Here is a 23,480-nt window from a genome sequence, read left to right as displayed (position 1 = left end):
AGCCCAGTGATGTCATTGGTTTAGTTCATGTTCTTGGCAGTTCTGTCTGAGAGTGAAACCAGGAGCAAGTTAAAGCACTGAGCAGAGGCACTGCGCACTGCTGAATAAGAGGAAAGTGTCAGAAACTGCATTCATGAACTCAACTCTGGTGCGCCTTTATTCAACGACTGTTTTTCATCATGGGAGATGGATCACCGTATTCATACCCCAATAACAAATCGGACCCCGGGACAGCTGATTCCAGCTACACAGACCCCGGTATCACGAATCCGTGGGTGATTGGAATGGGAATGCTCATGGCTTTGATAGTCATGCTCATCGTGATTGGAAATGTACTGGTGATAGTTGCAATAGCCAAGAACCAGAGGCTGCAAACGCTGACTAACTTGTTCATAGTTTCTCTGGCCTGCGCTGATTTGATAATGGGCTTGCTAGTGGTTCCCTTTGGTGCCGTTTTAGTGGTTCAAGACACTTGGCTGTATGGGTCTTTCTTTTGTGAATTTTGGATTTCGGTGGACGTTTTGTGCGTCACTGCCAGCATCGAAACACTTTGTGTGATAGCGATCGACCGGTACATTGCTATAACATCTCCATTCCGTTACCAAAGCTTGCTTACTAAAGCCAGAGCCAAAGGGATCGTCTGTGTCGTCTGGGCTATATCGGCAATGGTTTCTTTTCTCCCTATTCTGATGCAGTGGTGGAGAGATGACGACAAGGATGCTAAGAAATGCTATGATGACCCGAAGTGTTGCGATTTTGTTACCAACCAGGCTTATGCCATTGCTTCGTCTATAATCTCTTTCTACATTCCTTTGGTGGTGATGATATTTGTCTACGCGAGAGTGTTCAGAGAAGCTAAAAAGCAACTTAAGAAGATTGACAAATGTGAAGGTCGGTTCCACAATAATGCCATTCCCAACGGAAAGCCTAATAGGAAGAGACAATCAAAGATCCTCGCAATGAAAGAGCAAAAAGCCCTTAAGACTCTTGGCATCATCATGGGTACTTTCACTCTCTGCTGGCTACCTTTTTTTCTAGTCAATGTAGTGAGAGTGTTTTACACTGAACTAGTCGACAAGAACCTCTTTGTCTTTCTGAACTGGTTGGGATATGTCAATTCTGCTTTCAACCCTATAATTTATTGTAGAAGCCCAGACTTCAGGAAGGCGTTCAAAAGGCTGCTCTGCTGTCCAAGACAGGCTGACAGGAGACTACATGTTAGCGCTGGTGACCTGTCGCGGTATTCTACGGGCTTTATAAATTCCCTGGATCCCAGTTTAATAGCAAACTGGTCCGATTGTAACGGACAGGAAAGTAGCGACTGCAGTTTGGATAAGAATGGAAAAGTCTCTCATTCAGAATCACAGTTGTAACATTTGTAACTTTTAAACAATAGACATTAGAAAGCCACAGATGGAAAAATCTTCTTCCTAAAACGCTAAAGTCAGTGGCGAGGCTCCTGTGTGTTATCATTATTGTGGAAAATCAAAATATCATGATCCGTGAGTAATATCTTATCATCGCAAAACGATATTGCTATTTGTCGTTTACTTTATTTTTTAATATTCGGGTTTTATATTGAGCAGATGAGCGCGGAGTATCCATCATGTTCAGCAAATTGTTTGTTTTTTTTTTAAACGGAACCATTTATAGAGTTTATCATCATTGTGCGTTGGGACAGCATGAAACCCACCATAAAGGAAGCAAAACTCGACCATACTCGGCACTTTAGAGGGGTTGCGAATTTCCAGAGACTTACCAGAAAACCGTTAACCTTTTGTGCACTTGGAAGCGCTAATTCTATCAGATGAAGTGTCTTTGCCGAAAGGAGGCTGCTGCCGAAACCTCGAAGAAAGCAATAGACACTGGAAAGCGATGCAACATTTCAAATGAAATTGAAACGATAGAGTATTGATAATTCTACCTCAGACTGTACAGGCTGTACAGAAGGAACATGTTTATATTAAACACGTTTACACAGACTTTATGAAACGTATCAAATTGTATTGCAAATGTAGGACCTGGATATTGCTACACTAGATTGCATAATAGTGTTTCATTGTCCGTTAGAAAACAGTATTCGCAATGGAGATGCGTGAATTCGGGAACATATTTTGACTTGAATTTTATGAGAAAGAACATGATACAAGTATTTTAATAAAAATAAGTAGGCACCTTTGGGACGTTCACTAAGCATCCTCAATGCTGTTACCTGCACTTTTTAAGCGACAAAAGCTACCGTTTCAGCAAGAAAGACAAAAAGTGAATGTAAAGTTCTTGCTTAGCTGCTTGACGGATTAAAATTATTTTTTAAACTACCGTGTCTGTGCAAGACAACAGTTTTAGGTGTATTATGTTATAAATTTGTGTTGCTTGAATCCAGACGTGTGTAGAATACTTCAAGGGACATGTACGATAAACCTTTGGTCACTCGTCTTTCCTTGTGAAGAAGACTGTCGAATCGGCGTTATTTATTGCAGTATTATACAAATGTGTATGAAGTTGCATATGATTAACAGCAGATGTACTGTAACTAAAAACGTTTTTTTATTTAGTATTCCACGTGCAGCTGGTAATTTATCAATGTATTCCATGCGTCACAAACAATATTGTATGATGGTCGTGTATTTGGTCGACGTGCAATAAATTGTCACAAAATGACAGCACTGTGAGTATTTTCTCACACTGATTTTATTTGGTTGCAGTACTGTATATCACTTTATTCATTCATTGAACTGTTCACGGTCATAAAAGAAATCGGCAATGTGTCAGATGTCTTTTTTTTTTCTAATTATCATACTAGAAATCCAGGAGGTAGTGTCAAACGCGGCACTTTCAGAATTGTCTATAGCTTTGTGCTCGCAGACAATTTATTATTTAAAAAACTGAGTTTATTGACAAAGGCAATTCTATGCGCATTCTGAAAGTTATATAAAAAGATGGTGTCGATGTTTTCTGTACAGATGATTTTTTTCGGTGCGCTTTGATCTTTGATGTCCAATGTCAATACAGTTTTTTTTACAGAAGTAGTACCCATGGTATGGTTTTGAAGGCATCGGGCAGATAGACGTAGTCTCAAGTTTTCTTTTAGATGCTTATGAAGTATTGTAAATGATGCGCTGCCTTCCACTTGATCCTAGCTGCTGCTGGTCTTGTACACCGTTTCTGTGCCCTTCGCCTCATTAAATGTCCGATATTTTTTTATAGGTATAGTGAGGATAGGAGACTACAAAATGAACACAAATCGTTTTCAATACATTACTGTATATACATTTGGGCGTTTTACGCCTCTCACGCACAAGAACAATGTAGTGTAAAGTCTGTAGTCTCTTAAAATGACCATATGTGTGGTATGAGTGGTTTTACGGTGGACGTGTTTTCGTATTATGTAGCTAAGGAAAGCACATCCTGTAGTAAACGAATGCATTATATAAATAATTATTGACTTTGAGACTATGGTTAAAAGAGTAATCTGTCTGAGGCAAATGTGGAAATAGAGTTGGAAAGCTTTGTTTTGTAAATCCTAAACCCACGGCTGTGTTATTATTTAGGCAGATAGACTACATCTCTTAAAGGGTTGTATTATTTATCCCATATTAATTTACCAGGAAGACCGTTAGCAACGTGGTCCAAAATAAAAATGGAATATTGCATTGCATGTTTGTCAATACAATTGTTTTCTTGTTATTTATCGGTAAATAAACTGGTAGTGTAGTATACAAGGTTGATGACGGTAAAATAGCTGTTTAAAAAGTGCGGATTATAAAAGACCAAACTCAATTCGCTCTTAAAAATGATTAAAATTGAGTAATAGATCGACTTATCAAAAGTGGTTACAGCTAATAAGATTTTTTAAAAGGTTTTGAAGTCAACGTTCTTCACTTCTTAGTGATCTGAATAAAATGAAAATCATAGCATTAGATTTTAAGTGGGGAAAAACATACATACAGTAGATCTATTCAATTCACTAAATTCTTATTTTAATGGGTACCTTGATGTCAAAACATTTGTAGCCTAAATCTAACGACACTCTTGTTTTAAAGTAGTTTAGACCATGGTTTTAGAAGTAAGAAATGCTTATTCCTCTCTGGAAAATATTAACTTACTACACTCCTTAAATAGTGGTTTTATCATGCAATGCCTTGTGGAGTTAATAGCAAGATAAAACCTTCATAGTTTCATTTTGATATGCTCATTGAGGTTCAACAGTATTCCAAGCTTTGACTTAAGAAATGACTGTACATTTGTGGAAAGAATCTCTTCACTACCCTGAAGAATTTATTATTTAACATTTGCGATGAAGAGCACTTTTGTTGAAGACAGTTTTAGAAATTGTGAAATAGTGCTGAAGTATGGGTTTTGCTTGCAACGTTTTGATATGAACTTATTGTGAAGAATCATTTCACATCCCAACCACTTTTATATTTGGTATAGTATTTTCAGACTGAAAAAATATTGTAATTACTGTTTAATGATTTGTTGAGGAAAAAGTTGTTTTTCTATATTGAATCTATATTTGATATGAAGAACATTTGTGGTAAGAAATCTGAAAATATATCACAGAAAAAGTTTTTAATTTAATGCTCTGAAATTCTTTAATTCTGAGCTGACAGTTTGCCATGTGTCATTTAGTACAGAATCCCGAACATACTTGAAACTCTGATTATGCTGATGACACATTTTATCTGTGATATAATGTATTAAAAGCAATATTTTGTAATATTAGTGCAGTCTTTCAACAAGTGTGATAATATGGGTATTATACAGTATGTAGTTTGGGACTATGTTCATTCTAATGCTGCTTTTGAATGAATTTGGTTGTTTTGAAGAAAAAGCAGGGTAATCAAATTCACAACTGAGGAGACCAGTTCATCTTCCCTGTCATTACAACAGCTACATAGTTTTGTGTCCACTTCTGTTTCCCCTGTCCATAGTTCTTTTTTTCCCCACCATCAGCACGACAACCCATGCAAACACTTTCTCAAACACGATTGCTTGCCTTTCAAGGACATCAAGTCAAATACTGTATAATCAGCCCCAAAATAAAGAAACATTGGGATGGTCTTAAAAACGAAACATCATGTAAAGATTGCAAAAATCAGGAGATTGTTGGCTGCATTCATTTTTTTTAAGGAACCCCAAGGAAAGTTCTTGAACAGCATGGCTGGATAGCTTGTTTCAGATACTCAGAACTTTGTGTAAATATTGATTTCTGTTTCCGGTCCTTTTCAAGTCTTCAGTACTTCTGCCCTGAGTTACTTTCTTCTGTATTGATCCTGAGCTACTACTTCTGGTTGACTGTCAACACCTTTCAGGATTCTGAATACTTGCATGAAATCAACCGATAATCTTCTTTGTCAAAAACTGAAGAAGTATTTGTTTATGGTATCGTGTTAGGACCAGGAATTGATCACATTTCTCTTCTTTGAAATTATTCCAAAATGGTAATATTAATTATCTAGCATGGCATACAACATTGTATGCAGTATTCAAGTCCTACCAGTCCTACCACAATATTACGTACTGTAATCTTAATTGGCCTTAACTCAGACTCTTCACTGTCTATACATACGGTGTAGTCCTGGTGAATTAAAGTTGGTCAGGAGTGCAAAGTTGCACAGTGTCTGAAAGTGTCATCGCTCTTTCCTCATAGCCCTTCATAATCATATGTCTTTCATTTCCTGTAATATAAGTCAACATTCTGGTTTGTGTACTGCCATAGGTGACAATTTGTTTGTGCTCTGTATGTTCTTTTTTTCTTGGTAAATTTGCATTAACTAAAGAGCTTAGCCTGAACTACAATATTGCATTCTTTTGTATAGTTATATCATGGGTTTTAATGTTCTGTTTTTCTTTAAATGGTGATGCATCTTGTTTTGATTTGTATAGTTTTGACTTCAGTTTTCATACTGTTCTTGTTTGGGATATTTTGTCATACAAATTAACATCAATGGAAAACAAATCTGCCTAGAAATACCATCTGTATTTAGAACTGGGCAAGGGCATGGGTGTTAAGGTATCAAAATAGAGTACAGATGTGTGCCTGATTGCTCTGGGCATTGGCTGTCCTGAAATATATATTCGATATCATACAGTGAATACCATTAACACTTCAATGAGATAACTTTCTCTGCTGTCGTTTACTGGTGGCCTTTTACCAGATAACAAGACTACCAAGGTGATGATAAGACATTACAGTGAACTACAGATGACACTAACATGTGCCGTTACGATATTCCCATGTATGTATGGCAGTGAACACTTTATTGATGACAACGGTAATGGTGGTTTTGTCTGTCATTACAAAGACAGCCTTTGATTCATCTTCATTAACCTGTTAAGAGTTTTCATATAACAATACACAGTTCCACAGGCAGGAAGTCATATGTTGTTGAAGTTTATTATTTCCTGGATGCTGCTTAGAGTGTGATTTCTAAAATGGGGAAAACTTGTTTTAAAAGTTTGTTTTGTCTAGAAACATTTATTGTATTAAAAAAAAAACTAAATTAAATTAGTCTTTAAGTTTCTATTGGAATATTATGATATCGTGTTGTATAGTGATTCCTTGCTTGAATCAAATTATCATCAAAGTTCTGTCTTCATTCTAAACAATTTAAATGTAAATATTCTAGCCTACATATGTGTTAAATATCATTAGTTTGCATCTATTGGCCCATGTCTTACAATAGATTTGTTGGTATTTTTTATTGCAGGTCAAACCTTTGTTAATTGTAACAAACTTTCCATTTTCTGTGAGATGTATTTCAAAGAGATTTACATACAGTATATGCACTCTGTATGCTTAAATGATTAAAACTTTATAGTAAAGCCTTTCAGAGGTCTTGTTATCTTAACAGCATTTACTACTTCTAAAGAAGTCCCAGACGTTGCTGGGAAAGAAAATAAATCCATATTTATTCACCATTGCAGATATTGCTGGTGCATAGCATTGTACTCAGTCCCATATAAACTTCCATCTGTATTCAGCTAATAAATTCAATGAAATCAGTGATATATAAACAACCATCTGTGTTCTTAATTACTTAATTATGGTAAATGCTCTCATTTTTTTTTGTTTTTCAAGGTGAACATCATTACTGATTTAAAAGATGGTAAGAAAGTCCATTTTGGATTTGAAAGCCTAAGTTAGAATCCACTGCTATCAGACTTTTCTTGTGCTCAATTATTGCTCTGGCAGGGTAATTGTGGGCAAGTTATGTTTTCTACCTTGAATTCCCCTTTCTTTGCCTCTATTACGTTTTTGACTGCTCGGCAAATATAATCAACTGCCATGTCAGTAATCTTAGTGAGTGCACCTTGATCGCTTCAGCTGCAACTAATTACAGTACAAGCTGAATCTAAGTTGTTTGTTTTCCTTTGGAAACCACCATTTTGTGTTACAATTTAATGACTACATCTGCAAGAAAGTGTTTTTAAATTATTTCACAGCGGCAGAGCATGGGAATAAGGTAAGCATATGACATAAGTATGTTACAAAAATGCTCATTTCTCTTATTAAATTTAGAGACCAAGTCCTGGTCTAAGTCTGCATTTCTGCTTTAGGAGGTACTCATAATTCTGTATTATATGGTTACTTTGAAAGACACCAGATGACACGGTTAAATTTATTTCCAAACACATTAAGGGCTTTGTTTTCCGTTAGTTTGATTATTTTACAAAAATAGAATCATGGTGATGAGTGTGACTGAGCAGCAGAGTATGTGCACTGTTAAGAGCCTGTCAGTAAAGGAAAAGAATTGGGCATACAAAAACAAATTTGTGTTGTTTTCAGTTTGCTGTAAGTATATCCACTCGTATTTCTCAACTTGAACAGAATTGCATCTGAAAGTAAGCTGGTGATCAAGAAAGACCTGAATACCTCTTTCCAGTGAATTATGCTGAAGTATTTTGTTATGAGTGATGCATACCATCTCTCGGTCAGCATCAATACAGTATCTTTAGAAATCGGTCCCCCAACTGAAAAAATGAGTTTTTTGTACTGTACATTTTCAGTAAATCATGTGCAGCTCAGCTTATTGGAAGCCACTGTTTCACAGAATAGAACTCTGAATACACTCGGCAAATACTGACTTCCTTTTCAGATCTGATGCATGTCATTGCCAAGGTCAAAGGGTGTAAAGATCACACAGGATTTCCTGTTATTTCATGTTAACAGATTACCAGCACTCATTGCTGGGATCTTCAGGCTGACCCAAACTGTTTAGTACAAGTAGTCCCTTGCACAAATCTGATTGTATTAGATCAGAGAGAGAGAGAGAGCAAATAAAATAATAGTAATTATTTATTATTGAAGAAAAATTATAAAAAACATTCATCTTCCTATGGCTGACATACCATGGCAGCAGATGACTGGAATCAAAACTAATAATGTCAAACTGTTGGTGTGAATGCTGTTGCAAGATGTGTAGATGAAAATAAAGCAACACTTGTTGATTTTGATCAGATCATGAAGAGGAGCACTAGACTCTAGTGGGGGAAAGATTTAAAAGAAGGTCACAACATCATAGTCTGTTCTGTAAAACACCAAGTAGTATTATTTAAATGAACTTAACTAGAAGTTCCTTTCACTAATAAATGACAAACAAGATACCATGCACAGCAGTGGACAGTGAAGCTATGGAGTGACATGAGTTCGCTTTGCAGTGTTTGCAGTGGAATTGTGTAGATAGTTTCATAGTGATAAATGTAATCCAGCAACCAGACACACGCTGATATCTGACAGCTTAAAATAGACAGATGACCGCCACTTATGCAATGATCGTCATGTGTTTTAACTTACTTTGCTTCTTGTTAAGCAATTGGGAATGAATTCTTTCTTAGGTGTCCTGTATAAGAAAAAGAATAAAAAGCCAATGATAAAAGCTCTCCAGGCCTTTAAGTTGGGTTATACACCAGTCACTTGTGATTCAGCTGCACTGACAGTCTCCATAGTTCATTTAGCACAAGATTCTAATACTGTTTGAGCCCCTTTCCTCTGAAATCAGTTCTTGCAATACTCTTTCAATAGCTGTGAAACCTACTGTACATCATACTGTAGCTCAGAGTTCAATGGATAAGGTCAATCTAAATTTCCAGGAAGGACAACTTGACTACTGAGTTTTTTAGTCACTGTCTTAATCAAATCCATTCATACAACCTGACACTTCTGACAGGAACTTTAAGTCAGCATTTGGTTTTAGGCATCAACCTCATTTGAGAGCACTGAAAACATCCCAAAAAGTATTTTAAGAGTAGGCAGAAAAAAATATCCAATAATAAATTTGTTTTTATAGATATATTAGTTACACTTAACTAGGCATGTTGAAGCATGATTATAGTAGTCTGTAGAGAGAGTCTTCAAATGAAGGTGTTTTGTAGGTCTTTGTGTCCTGGAAGGGAGCTGGCTTTCAGATGTCAACTAATTAACACCACTTGGGAAGTGTCAATGAAGTGGATCTTAAGACATTGCACCCCCTTTAGAACTAGAAGGTACATTATGGGAGTACTATATCCTCACAAACTAACTTAAGAGTAGTTAAGAAAGCCATAAGGAAGCAGTCAATTACCTAATGAGCTGACATCAGATAGAGCAGTCTTCTATTTGGCCACAATAATAAACCTAAAGGAGGGTGCTTGGGAAAAGGAGAACTGGTTGCAAAGGTCAAATGAAGCAACTAGTTCACAGAAAGGCTTTATGGCCTAAAGACCTTTTTTCTATTATGGCTATTGAATAAAGGGATATACTGCCAGGAATGCTGAAAGTCTGTGCCAGTATCAAGGTCTCACAAGCTGGAAAACAGTTTCAGCCTTTCCTCTGTAAAAAAACAACTAATAGTTTACAGATTACAAAGGTTTAGAAGCTAATAGTGGGTGATATACTGTAACCTATCAATGGAAGCAAGATGACAAGTAAAGTGTTATTCTACTTCATGATATACTATTTGAAACTGATACAATTGAATTCTTAAATAATTCAAATCCAGTTCTGGAACATGCAAAAGGTACAAACGACCAAGGATGTGAAAACAAATGGTACTCAGATGTAATTATATTTGTTTTGGGACACCAGTCACACAAACCTATATGAGCTGTATGAATGAGTCTGGAAAGTGAGTGATGGGATGAAAGAGAGAAAGTAGGAGGAAAGGTATTTTGTGCGTTTAACAAGTCTTGGTCTTGCAATAATGAATGTGGTTTCTGAACGTTTGAAAAACCTTTCCACATAGCAGCCGAGACTTATTATTCTAAATGTCCATAGGTATGCCTTGCATTTGTATACAGTATATATACTGTAATATACATGTATTATATTCAGAGAAAACATTTGTAAACCCTTTGGAATCATTTGTATTCTTGCATTTATTGCTCCTGAAATGTAATCTCATTTTAAGAGATAAAATAAGATGGGGGTGGAGCAGTGGCACTGTGGCTGTAGCCAGAAGGTTGCTGGTTCAAATCCCACAGCTGGCAGAGAAATCCTACTCTGTTGGGCCCCTGAGCAAGGCCCTTAACTCCAGCTGCTCCAGGGTCACTGTACAATGGCTGACCCTGCGCTCTGACCCCAGGCTGCTTTCCCTGTCTGTGTCTCAAGCTGGGGTATGTGAAAAAATGAAATCCCAATGCAAGAAATTGTATATGGCTAATAAAGTGATCTTATATCTTTATTTTAGTTTTGAAACATTTGTAAACCCTTTGGAATTTTATATTATTCTTTTATTGCATTTATTGCTCCTGAAATGTAATCTCATCTTCATCTAAATCATAATAATAGATAAACACAATCTGCTTAAACAAATAACACACAAACAATGGTACTTTTTCTTGTCTATACTGAACAGATTATTTAGACATTCACCATCTATGCTGGAAAAAAGTGTGACAAATATGACGATTGGATCATATTATCACAATTCCTGCAGGAATACAGATCATTCCAAAGGTTTCACACTTTTTCTCCCCACTGTATATACTGTAAGTGAAGTGCACTGAGGATGAGAAAGTGAGACACTAACAGCCGAACGAAAGCAATTCCCTCTCTTCCAACACAAAGTAAGATCATCTAATCCAACCCATTGCAAAGAATACAATACACAAAGAGTCAGCAATCAGGCTGAAAACCAAAACAGCAAAACATGCTGTACAGTATAACAAGGGAAACATTCTTTTGCCTTTTGGATTTCACATTTTCCAGGTCAGAGGGGGGCAATATACTGTAGTTGATAAGCTACAGTAGGTGTAGAAACTCCATGGTTTGAACAATTTGGTTGCGTGTGAACGATTTTGTTGGCTTTATAATGAAAGAATCTGAATTTCTCGTGAAAACTTTTAATAATTTTATCAATCTGAATATCTTGTAAAACATTTAAAATTAATAATTTTATTTATGAACCATGTTCTTTGTAAACAAGCAAGAAGCCATTCACGTTTCCACTGCAAGGTACTGTATGTGCAAAAAACAGTGTCCTCCAAAATGGCCAAACGAAGAGTGCTTTGAAGGATAAAATAAAATCTTTGCTTTATTTTTCTTAGGCTATCAGGGAATAAATGTCAGAAAACAACTGAACAACTATAGCTAACCTGTTAAGTGTTCCTTAGAGTATCTCACTTCCTAGTGCAAGCTAGAAACAAAAACAGAAGTGTAGCCCTAGGCTACCCAGCCAGCTCTATAGAATAGATTGCACTAGAAGGGGGCTTTTGTGGAGAAACTGGCTAAGCAGGCCCTGTAAATGCTTTCTAGTTTGAAAGGCCAAGTTACTGGTGGAAAATACTTAATGTCTGGCTACTCGCTGATTTTTCACATATGCGCTCAATTGAATATCTACCTCTGAACATGTAACCATACAGAATGGCCAAAGATTAGTATTGTTACAAAGGTAATGATAAGGTTCAGGGTATTGGTAAAATTCACAAGCTATGCATTTAAACTTAAACGCTACACAGAGGTATTTAGTCCCCTTTTAAAAAAATACATATTAAAAAGAGCAGTGCCAAATGCTAAAAGAAAAATGTAAAATTATTTTTGATTTACAAGGCCATGAAGGGCATCTCTCCTCGTTTTATTTCTTGGTCTATGGACTGAAAAAACGAAAGAGAAAGCTAAAAGGCACTGAGAGAGGGCATAAAATTTCAGAAAATCAAAACTGGAGTTTCTGTCTTTAGTGATGTAAAAAAGTAAATAAAATATTTATTGACTGATCAAACTTCACTGAAACAACACTTTCAGAGAAATAATTGGTATTTTTGTACGTTTTACTACCTGTATTTCTATTTGTATGAATTAATCTGATAGCAAAACTTTCTTTTCTAAATGTATGGACACGGTTTTTGTTTTACCATAATTAATCAAAAGTGTCTCTCACAATTTAATATTTATGTCCATCTTTGCAGTTCTCATATTCAAATTGCATGAGATACTGTATCTGTAATACCATAGTATATTCTTTACAATGACATTAACAAAGGTTTACCTGCAAACCTTAATGGAAGTCATACAAGAATGTTCTGGCTTTTCATTTTAAAATCTAGAAAATCTTTTTCAAGTATTGTTTTTCACACACAATCCTCTTCAGCAGAGATGTCAGGAAGTATGCATTTAAAAACAGAATTCAATGCTACAGTGATACTGCTACAGCTGTTTATCATAGAGTCAGCCTGACCTTTCATCTAAAATGCCTAACATTGGTATCCAAGGTTGGGAAACTGAAGAAAAAAATAAAATACATAAAATAATATTGATAGGGACAAAGGTTTTCATCTAAAAATAGAAACAAAAGGTCAATTTCAGTCACACCAGTTGACATAATATCAAACATTTGCTGCATTATCAAGAGGCTTAGGTTTTTTCTTGTTTATTGGCTATAAAATTGCATTAGCACCAAATATTAAAAGTCAGTCTTGCTACTCTAATGAAATGTCATAAAATTGTCCTGTACATAAACTAAATTCATTTGAGATCATAGTAGTGACTAGTCCCATATTACAGTATATATGCTTCTAATGAAAAACAAGAACATTGGTTTTACATACAGTATTTATTCACTGAAAGAGCCATACTGTATATACATTTCATAGAATCCTATCTCCTTAAAAATGTTTGACCATTTATACACAAGCTTTTATCTACAGATTCATAATCACAGTTAAATATTTAAATGAACTAAAATAATACAGGCAAAATATTTTAAGTTTCTTTTAAACAAAATTCAACTGACCAGGACTTAAGATTTTACCATTTTAAACAGGAATCAGGACGTTTTCCCTTCCTAACAAGTTGTTTAAGTTTGAAAAGCTCCAGCTTAACCTGAGGTGAAAAAGTTCAGGTTTTTTCCCCCCTTCTCCATCAGACCGAAAACAACAAACTTTACAGAGTATTTATATTTTGATTTCTATGGCTGCCCAGCCAATTAAAACTCATTGAGCCTTCATCACAGATGACATCATGAACAATAAACACACCTGCAATAAACACCACTTTTACTTCAGACTTATTTTTCCATCATACAGTAAGTCAAAGCCTTGCATGACTTTGTGTAATTTGCAATGCAAAGCACAAATACCTGTCCAAAACAAGAAGAGTAGAAAACATTTTTCTTCCCATATACAGTCATAATGCACTTTGGAAAGGAGTCTGCCCACCAGATAAGAGAATAAACTCTCAGACAAAATGAAAAACCACAACTTTCTCCACTTCTTAATCCAGCGTCCAAAGTACATTATTTTTGCATGCATTAATTCATTGGTGCTCCTTCACAGTTTCATACATTAATAGAGTATTTAGTGCAAAATAATATGGAAGCAGAGTGAGGTTCACTGATTTGGTATTTCAGATACATCAATAAAATAATCCTTTCTATTAAGTGATCACATATGAAGTAGATTTCTAGGTTCTTTGAATCTGAGTTCTAGTTTAATTCTTTGCATAAGAAATGATGACAAATTCCTTAGCTGTGTACAAATGAAAGAGAACCTGCCTGAATGCATATTCCCAACAAAGCAAGTTTCTTTTCCCCAGTTTACAAGAGTGTTCTTCAGGTGCATGTCAAAAGTAGTTTTCCATCTCAAATCTACACTATACTGTACAAATAATGCTGTAATGCATTTGTATTTTGGTAGTTCATTACTCTTAGCACAACTGGGACAACAAATGTTGGGAACAGGATATTGTGTAAAAGAGAAAAAAAATGCACTCTACTCTGCATATATTCTAAATATCGGAGTCAGCTGTTTTTTTTTGTTTTTAATTCTTCTTACCCTTAAGGTTATTAAACTTCATTTAGAATTTATCATTTAAATCATAGCCATAAAAATGCAGGGAACAAAGAAAATGTAATGGGAAAAAAATGATTGCACTTTTACCCCCGTTATGTACAGAATTTATCATTTATACTATAATGTAAAATAATTACATGAAAGTGTTTAATAAGCTCTAGATATATACTGTATACAACATTTAATCTACATGAATTTATCATACATATGTAACCATGTATGTTTGAATATATATATTTGCACTTAGTTGTTAAACTGTTTCCCAGACAACAAAACAGGCTCTGATCTGGTGAAGGAATAAACATCCTAAAAAATGTATGAATGTTGTACTGTATAACCTCGCATAACTATACCTCAGCACAATACACAGTGCCCAAAACAATACCCTTTTACAGTACATAAGTAAAATAATCCTCTAACAGTGCTACAAAAAGTAACTGAAGATGAGTTTAAGACATTTACCCATAAATAGAAAACAAAATGTAGTGTTCAGAACGAATGGGGGAAATATTGTATAAAGCCTCTGTTTTGCCATCTTAATATTTTGAAGAATAAGCAAACAAATGCTGAGGGGTCTTCTGATAAATTCAAAAAGGTAAAAACAAAAAATCCCAAGATGCATTAAAAGTACAACAAATTCATATTGGTACCAAATCATTTACTGTGCTTTTAATGCCTCTTGGAATACAGTTTATCCCGAGATGGGGTGCCTATCATTATCTAAACCTTCCCACCATTCGGGTACGTTTGTCTGTAATTATTATACAATAAATACATATACATATTAAATACTGAAAACCGCTTTGGATTGTAAGATGGTGTATGAAAGTGTTGTAAGAAATCTTGAACATTCCAGTCAGGCATGCAGTGTAGAATGTGGTAGATGAGTGTTCTGTTATTGGCTAAATATTCTCTCATCTGAAATGATAAACTGAAGCTCACATTTAGTTGCCAAATTAGTCCATAAAAAAGAAACGTGCAGCATTGGCAACAGTACTGAAAAAGAATAAGAGGCTAGAAGGTTGGATGTATGCATGTGTACAAAACCAGATCCCTTTATTTTTTTTTCTTGTGCATCAGAGAGCTTTCTCTTTGTAATAAGCAAGTTGTAAATATGTACAATTACATTTTACTGCTGGTAAACGATCAGTGGAAGATAGAATCCTTTAGATTTGTGTTAGATTTTTTTATTAGAAATACCATATATGCACTGTATCACAAGAACTAAAATTAAGATTAGTGTTCAAATATTAAATTTCGGTTTGCAGTAGAGATGCATTATTTGGATGAGGCCTTTCTACTCCGATGCTTTGAATATTCGTCATTTAGGACACCACTGATTTTTGTCTTATACAAAATAGATGGAAACAAAGTTTCAAACCATGACCATTCTGTATCCAGTAGACTTTTTATCCCTTGCATTCACTGTTACTTTTATTCTGAAATCCAAATCCAGGATGAAGATCATTCCTTGTTTAAACAAGATAAGCTCCAGACATACTGCATCCACTTATTTACAAAGTTATGTGCATTGGTGTTGTCATAGGTTCATGGCACTTGAACCTGACAGTACAGGCTTTCTCTGATACACCAGAGATCAGTGGAAACAACAGTTTGCAAAGGCCAGGATCTCCCCCAGCAAATACATTCCATGGTCTGCAGGACTTGGCCGCTCTTATTTCTTCTTCAGCCTCTGTTCCAGGTCATGCTGAGTTTTGATAAGCCGTTCAATCTCTGACCCAAGGGTCTGGAGGTTTTCCTGCAAAAAAAAAAGACACTCCAACTTACACGCTGTCAAATTACACTTTCAATACCAGAGATCTGATTTCTAATCGATGAATGGTGCAACTAGAGACATTTAGATAGATTAATGAGCTGGGACTTGAGATGCCATGTGTCCAGCTGTATAAGCCCCACAGTGTAGAATTTGCATATTGTACTGTATATATATCTGCACTAATGACTGACAGGTACTGCAGTGTTGGCATTCAGGCAATTTATATTTAATAAGTAAAGCTATAAAAGCTATTTAGAGCAGGAGAAGAACATGTAAAAATAGTCTTCAGCATATTCCTAGATGTGTTCAGCCTTAATATAACCAAGTTACAATTAATTGAAAGAGTTCTATCCTGGAAAGCTAGTTCTATAATGACTGCAATTATCAGTATAGTACACCAAATGTACTATACTGTAAAAAAACAGACACCCTGGGCCAGTGAAGTGGTCTTGAATTAAATATTAACTAAGAAAGGGCCTCTCTAAAGCTCAGAAAGCATAAGACTTCTAGGTGACATCCAAGGCTGATTAATGCACATTAAGGGACACTGTATAGTCTAAAATATTAGAAATGCATAAAGACAAGAAATTAATGGAATGGGATAAAATTATAGTCTTTAATTTATTGCTTGTACAGTACATGCAAATAAAATAAAAGGGACAGTTTTTTGATAACGGAAAAACCAATGCATTTTCATGAACAAAGGTCAGTGTAACTCTCATTAGGGCTTGATTACTTTTCACATCACACTCTGTAATAGTTGTAGAAGACCCCTACAATCAGTCAGGTAATGTGGATGACCACAGACACATTTCAGAATCCTAATACATTTGATAATCTGAAAGACCACATATCAGCTTTAGAAATGCACATCAAAACTGGCAAACTAAATTGCTTATGCCCTTCAGCCTTAACAAGAGTAGCCACTTTCTTAAATGCTAAAACAGCTGTCTGCCCACACTGTGTTCCTTAAGTTCATTTCATTTTCTTCACAGCGGTGAAAACTCACAACAAGGATTAATAGATAGATCCCTGCCATTTCTTTCTGAATAACATGATAACCCGAACTTTTGAGGATAAGACGATAATCTGCCGGCACATCAGAACAATAGAAATGCTAGTTTCCTGTACTGTATCCTTGTAACCATACTGATACTTAATAAAAAACGTCTGGCAATATTTTCCTGTGCAATCTTTGTCTGATTCTGGAGTTTCCAAATCTGCTCTCAGACAGCTGGTGTGTCTGCAGGTTTTCTAGGTCACTTTGAAGCACCAGCAAGTGAAGAACAGGAAAAAAAGTCCACAGGTTAGGTGGACTTGGCTTTGAGAGCCAAGTTGGAAAGAAAATCTGCAGATGCATGGATTTCGCAAGACCTAGACAACTGTGATCTATCACATTTTATTCAATTTCTTCATCTTAGCATTAAAACCTTTTCACCTCCGACATATGTTATGGATGTGCCATCCTTATTTTATTTCAATCTAAACCAGATGGAACCCTCCAAAGGGCTGTGATACAGCGATGAAGAGTAGGCAGTCAGCACAAGAAAAGCAAATACTCTTGTGTCTGAGGCTAGGGAGGAATCTATAAGACTATTTCTTGTTCATTAGAGAGACAGCATTCAAATCTTGTCACTGGGTTTCCTCTTCTTAATTCAAGCCTGAATGTTGAATTGTAATTTTTCATTAAACATGTTTTTTTTGAGGGTTGCAAACATATTGACTTCAAAATGAAATGTATTTGAAGTTAAAAGGGGGAGGGAGATGAAGAAATGGCTGTAAAATACAGCCCTTGAGTTAATACTACTTTTTAGGGACCAAAACTATTCAATGAGATCAAAAACAGTGTTCCAAGGAAGCCTTTGATGGCAGATTGGTCCTCACATTATTTAATTCTTTAGCCCATGTGAGCTGAAGATAAAAGGCCTTTTTGTGGGAACAATAAGAAAAGCAATCTATTTTCTGACTGTGACTTTAATTTTATGTTATATTAATTTACATACTGTTGCATTGTTATTTTTTAGAACATAACCTATTTAAGAATACAATTATTTGAACAATGATATTCATAATAAATTTAGAGAATCATTTTTCTTAAAGGAAAAAAAAAAATGTCTTGCAGTGATGGTCATTAAAGTTGGGTGAAACTGGTTGCTCCTTATGGATTTAATGGTTCAACAGAATCCTGACTGGAGAACAGTCATAAAGCTATGAAATGCTACTTTGTGAAGTCGTATGATGTAATAACATATTGAAACAGCAGCAAATGTTCTAAACAAAGCTGCTATCTTGCAGTTGAAGCCTTTGGTAAACACAATCTCTTAAAGTTCAGGATCTGCCAGCTCTGATCCACAGTCTATAGTCTAGCAGAGTTGAAAGGACCTTTGCACTAAGCAAAGAGTTCTAATTAAGGAATAATGGGCTCAATTAATTAAGTGCTTAGTCAGAATAAAATCCCTGAAGCAACTGGTTCTAAAGCATTTGAGATACTTTGTGCGTAAAAGACACTATAAATAAAGTTAATACTGAAGTTACATTGTCAAGGGTAAACCAAGTTAATTGATTTATTTATAAAGCCACAGTCTTTTCTGGTGTTTTGATAAAATTTTTTTGCTAAAATTTAGAACACAGTTGGAGTGAAATTAAAATGCTTTGCTCAAATAAAAAGGCATAAATATAAATAAAGAAAATGATTTGACTATGTTTGCTTAAATATTAAATCTCATCCAAATACTTTCAGTCTTGGATAATCTACATCATATTCTACTGATCAATAAAGAACTGTAAAGAAAACTTGATAATGAGTCAGCCTTCAGTTTTTTTACAAAACGTTTTGACTTGTCAGGTCTGAGAAAATACTTTTATTTTTTTTAAAGAAAATGAGAAAGACCATATTAGGTTCCGTAAGAAAGAATATCAAAATGGACTGAATGTGATGTAATGTCATTGAAAAATTAAGAGGAATAGTTTTAAAATGTTAGTTAAGACATTATACAAAATTAAAATGCTACTCTCTGATTTAAGCATGTGCAAAAACTGTAAAGACCCATGAGATATATAAAAAAAAACAGTAGGGTAGTTTTCTATGGTACAATAATAATAGCCTAGAAAACATTTTAAAGGTTTAACAGAGCAACCAGTTCAATCTGAATTCTAATTAGAGACTGAAAGCACAGGATTCCTCCCAGACCAGAGTGGGGAAAGCCCTGAACCAATGTTCCACAGAAGGGACATACCTTCAGTGTGATGTTCTTGAGAAGTGTGTCTTCTAAGATAGCTTGTAGCTTTCTGTTGATTTCTAATGACAGCTCCAGGGTGAGCCCACTGTCCGCTGGGTGCGAGGTATAAAGTGATGCCATAATGCCTCCGCGTCGGCTCAGATGAGCTTTATTAAAATCGGAGGCTTCTGACGACAAAGCACCAGACTCCTCCCGTAAAACATAGCTCTGGATTATTCTGAAAAGAAGGTGAAAATTGAATGAATACACATTTCTTTAAACAAACACCAATATGAGCAAACATTCATACAGTAATTTGTATATTTATAAAAATCAATAATGCACCTTTTTCTTTATGTCTCTCTATACTACAAAATCTGTTAGGAGCAAAACAAAATAATTAATGTCCCCAATTTATATTTTTCTTTTAAGAAACTTCATGCAAACCTTTAGCAGCTGTTATTATCTGGAATAGGGATTTGGATACTGTAGATGAAGAAATGTCCTGGGACAATACAGAATGTACAATAGATGTTATTATACATAACTTGTCCTTGTTACTACCTGTCCCTAAATACTAATAGGCTCCTTTTCTATAGATTTTGTTAGTGTAGGGATATGACCAATTTATGGAGACATTTCTTCATCTATTTCTGTATTCTAAACAATATTTCTTACTTGTGCATGGTGCTCATTAAATTATTACTCCATTCTTTTGTATTTGCATTTTTCAATTTTCCTAACTTTTGGCATCTGTTTTGTATGCTCAGAAAAAATTAAAATAATACAAATCTGTTACAAAATCAGTAATTCATGATGATAGTGACTTATATAGTCGCTAAATTTTATTCACTGTTGCCTCCGAATTCCTGTCATACTCCACATCTGAATTATGACTCAGGAGGCAGTAATCATTTAGCTAATGACTTTGACTACTTAAGTGGAACACATCTGAGCTTTCTAAATGACATTTAAAAAGGCCATTTATATTCCTCTTTTGATATACCTTTTACAAAATATGAAAATAACCTCCCCAGCTTAGTATAGAGCTTTACAAGAAACTAACGAAAATGTTCACATAGATTTTTTTTCTCTAATTACAAATACAGCTGACTCGACAGGCAGGATCATATCTGAAATTGCAACAAATCCAAGGAGTTTTAGGAGACTTGTTCTTTTCTCACTCTGTTAGAACTAGTTAATTATATACTGAAAAGCACAAAAAATTCAACAAACTCTATTGTTTACAACATTAGATTTATTTTAATTGCCACTCGGCATATATTATGTATTGTATATCATAACTGCACGACATGGCTGAAGAAAAGTAGTTAAAAATGAGCAGAAAAGTAGTTTTTCCTTATTGTTGGCCTCAACATCAAAGCTACAGCTCATGCTCAAGCACATCATTCAAGTAAACCAGTTGAGAACTACCTACAGTCACCAAGATAAGAAACGTCTTTAAACAGAAGGCTTAATGGTCACCAAATGAAATTCAAACACACAAGAACTATGCAACTCTTTTCTTAACTTTGAAACTGGTTTTTAATGTATTTTTCTTAACTGGAAAGAGAATGCTATTATCACATTCACAAAGGCTTACTTAGGTCCCTACAATGTGTTTCACAGTTAGAATTAAAGGAATGTGTATATATAATTGGCTTGGAGAGATGTGAAAAAAGCGGTCTTAGTTGAAAGGTAAGAGCATATTACACTCTTTAGAAATGTAAAATGAGACAACAATCAAATCACTGCAGGGTCTAAGGGGGCATAAATCTCATTACAAACTAATGAGAAAAAATGTAAAGTTTTTTATAACTACTAATAACTTTAGAAATGTGAGATCATTGCCTGTTTGCTAAAGATTCTAGATTATAGGTCTGAAATCTCAAATTCTCCATTGACAAAGCAACACTGGACACACAACCCTGCTTCACCAGTGTGTACAGTACAGTACATACACACAGGAAACAAATTAGTCATGGGCAAAGCTGGTACTTTAGCATCTCATGTATTGCTTGGTTTATTCTTGAGACTACCTGTAAAGATTCAGTAATCTACAAGGTAGGCTGCAGCAAGAGAGCATGTTTACATTCATTCATTCGGCAGGCTCTCCCATCCAAATCAATTTAAAATTGCATCCGATTAAGAGGCAAAGGGTGTGTATAACATTAGCACAAAGCTAATGGTCCCTAAGAAAAGAAACAAAAACACACAATCTAAACAAAAACTGGACTTCTTACCTTGAACTGTCTCAGGTCCGTTTGGACCCCAGTTCCGGCCCGCAAGTAGTAAAAAATAAACAGAAATGAAAAAAAAAAATTAAAAAGGCAGACTGTGTGATCTACTAGGCACAGCTGTTTCACACAGCGCACACGTGTCTGCCAGTGCTGGTGTGAAGGAAAGACTAAGCTGCAGTGTGGTAATGTAATGGTGCTTGTTGGACAGCCGATTTTTTTGTCCAAATGGAATTACTGCATTAGAGGGATTTTTAGGGTCTCGAAAAACAACAGGGAATCAATGAAAGAAGTACCTCCAAGTCCTGTTAAAATTAAACATGAAAACCAATTCCTTCTCAGAAAAGTAGTACTACATAGAAAGGAGTGTGCATTCACTCTATGCCAGACTGCAGTGAGCTCCAAGCACAACACAAAGAATATTTATGGAAAAACATGCATATAATTTATATAGCCCCACTACAAAAACTTCAACATGCAACAAACCACTAAACACAGCAACAACTATTATAGAACTTTACCTCAGACACATTTTTTATTCTTGCATCGTAGTCCCAGACACTGATAAATTACTGCTAATGGAAGCTTAAGACTGAGGCCTATGGGTAATTAAGGGTGTACATAAAATACACTAGGCTCTGCCATAACCTATTTTCACTTAGTTGTGATAACTACAAATCAACATTAAATATACAATATTTAATATTAACTTCATATTATAACTAATCCATGATCTCTCACCATTGACCTTTGGAAATGCTTTGTGTTCTGATGACATTTTCTTTAAATGCTTGATGCATTTTACACTGCTTATGTGCTCAATTATTTATCAATATCTGTACCAAATCATTTATTCCAATATAATTTTGCTATCCTACTAACGCATCACAGTCCAGACCTATAAATAGGCTGATGGCACGCAATGTCAGAAAAGAATAATGAACGTTTTAATATGAAGAGCAATCTTGCTCAATAAAGACTGAGTGGGTGGCAGTTGTGTTGCTGGCTAGGGCTATCTCAAAATAGCCAAGCACAACTTATTCCTGAACTCAAGTTCAAACCCCTTAATATTATTAGGAGACAAAAGCTGATGACCGAGCAGGGAATTATCTTCCAAGTGTTTTAGTTGAGAAAAAAAACAATCCCTGATTCAGCCATGTGCATGGAATCCAAGTATTCCATCAGTGAATTGGATGGGCCAAGAGTTTCCGTCTGACATTACTCAGACATCCATGAAAACGGGGCTGTTCAGACTCACTTGGTCTTTTTTCGAATTTCCTCCACCAGCTGCTTGATGTGGTCTTCCATGAACTCAATCTTCTCGTTCTTGCGTGCGTGGGCTTTCTGCAGACGCACAATGCGCTCGATGAGCATGGCCTTGTCCACCTCGGGGAAGCTGTCCACGACGGCCGAGGAGCCGGAGTTCTCAGGCGAACGGTCTTCGTTGCTGCTCCGAGCGTTCAGGGAGCCTAGCGGTGGTAAGAGTTTGAGAGGAAGGAGAAGAAAAAACGAAAAAAGGATGACAACCTTAAACACTTTTAAATGGCATAACACAGAAAAGCAATTTCAAACCCACTCTGCATTTACAGCAAACCGCTTACTGTATAGCAATCAATATTTTTCTCTAGCACCTGTCATGCACAATAATCCCAGAGGGTTTCTGCAAAACTAAACACTACTGAAGGAAGTCTTAACATGAGTGCGTAAAAATATTTTCATCAGGAGCTTCCTGAGGGGATTTCTCATTTCTTCTGTCTTCCAAATTCCTGGGGCATAACAATCTAAAAATCCCAGATCTGAACGGATTTATCTGAGTACTGAAAACGTTGTGAAGCAAGATAAGTTAAGTAAGAGGGTGGGATCAACAGTAGGATATGAAAGATTAGCAATTGCTTGGGATGATCTGTAACTTTATTCGAGGGATTAGAGGGGACATCCCAACAGCTGGTATGGGTATTTCACACCATTCATAATTCAGAA

General features: G+C 35.6%; 2 protein-coding genes across 4 annotated transcripts in view; one reads left to right on the top strand and one right to left on the bottom strand.

Moving 5' to 3' along the window:
* The first annotated feature begins 89 nt into the window (after positions 1-89).
* adrb1 (adrenoceptor beta 1) lies at positions 90-6,828 on the top strand. Its single transcript, XM_088917862.1, has one exon. It carries the CDS (start codon positions 180-182, stop codon positions 1,371-1,373), a length of 1,194 nt encoding a protein of 397 aa, XP_088773988.1. The 5' UTR covers positions 90-179; the 3' UTR covers positions 1,374-6,828.
* Positions 6,829-13,457: 6,629 nt separating this feature from the next.
* Positions 13,458-23,480, bottom strand: part of ccdc186 (coiled-coil domain containing 186) — a 28,822-nt gene continuing 18,799 nt past the window's right edge. For 2 of the 3 annotated variants that reach the window (XM_088917064.1, XM_088917065.1), the window contains exons 14-16: positions 22,759-22,969; positions 19,282-19,501; positions 13,458-16,027 (exon numbers count right to left, since the gene is read on the bottom strand). In XM_088917064.1, coding sequence (XP_088773190.1) covers positions 15,944-16,027; positions 19,282-19,501; positions 22,759-22,969 — 515 coding nt within the window. In that variant the 3' untranslated portion in view covers positions 13,458-15,943. Of the gene's footprint in view, positions 16,028-19,281; positions 19,502-21,506; positions 22,970-23,480 lie in introns of all 3 variants that reach the window. The other variant, XR_016091090.1, reaches the window with a different exon arrangement.

Source organism: Atractosteus spatula, chromosome 5 (assembly GCF_055471065.1).
Source record: "Atractosteus spatula isolate fAtrSpa1 chromosome 5, fAtrSpa1.hap1, whole genome shotgun sequence".
Taxonomy (NCBI): Eukaryota; Metazoa; Chordata; class Actinopteri; order Semionotiformes; family Lepisosteidae; genus Atractosteus; species Atractosteus spatula.
This window is presented reverse-complemented; position numbering and strand designations above follow the sequence as displayed.

What these genes read in the sequence shown, in the direction of transcription:
- adrb1 (XM_088917862.1), top strand. Translation starts at nt 180, where the DNA reads ATGGGAGATGGATCACCGTATTCATACCCCAATAACAAATCGGACCCC.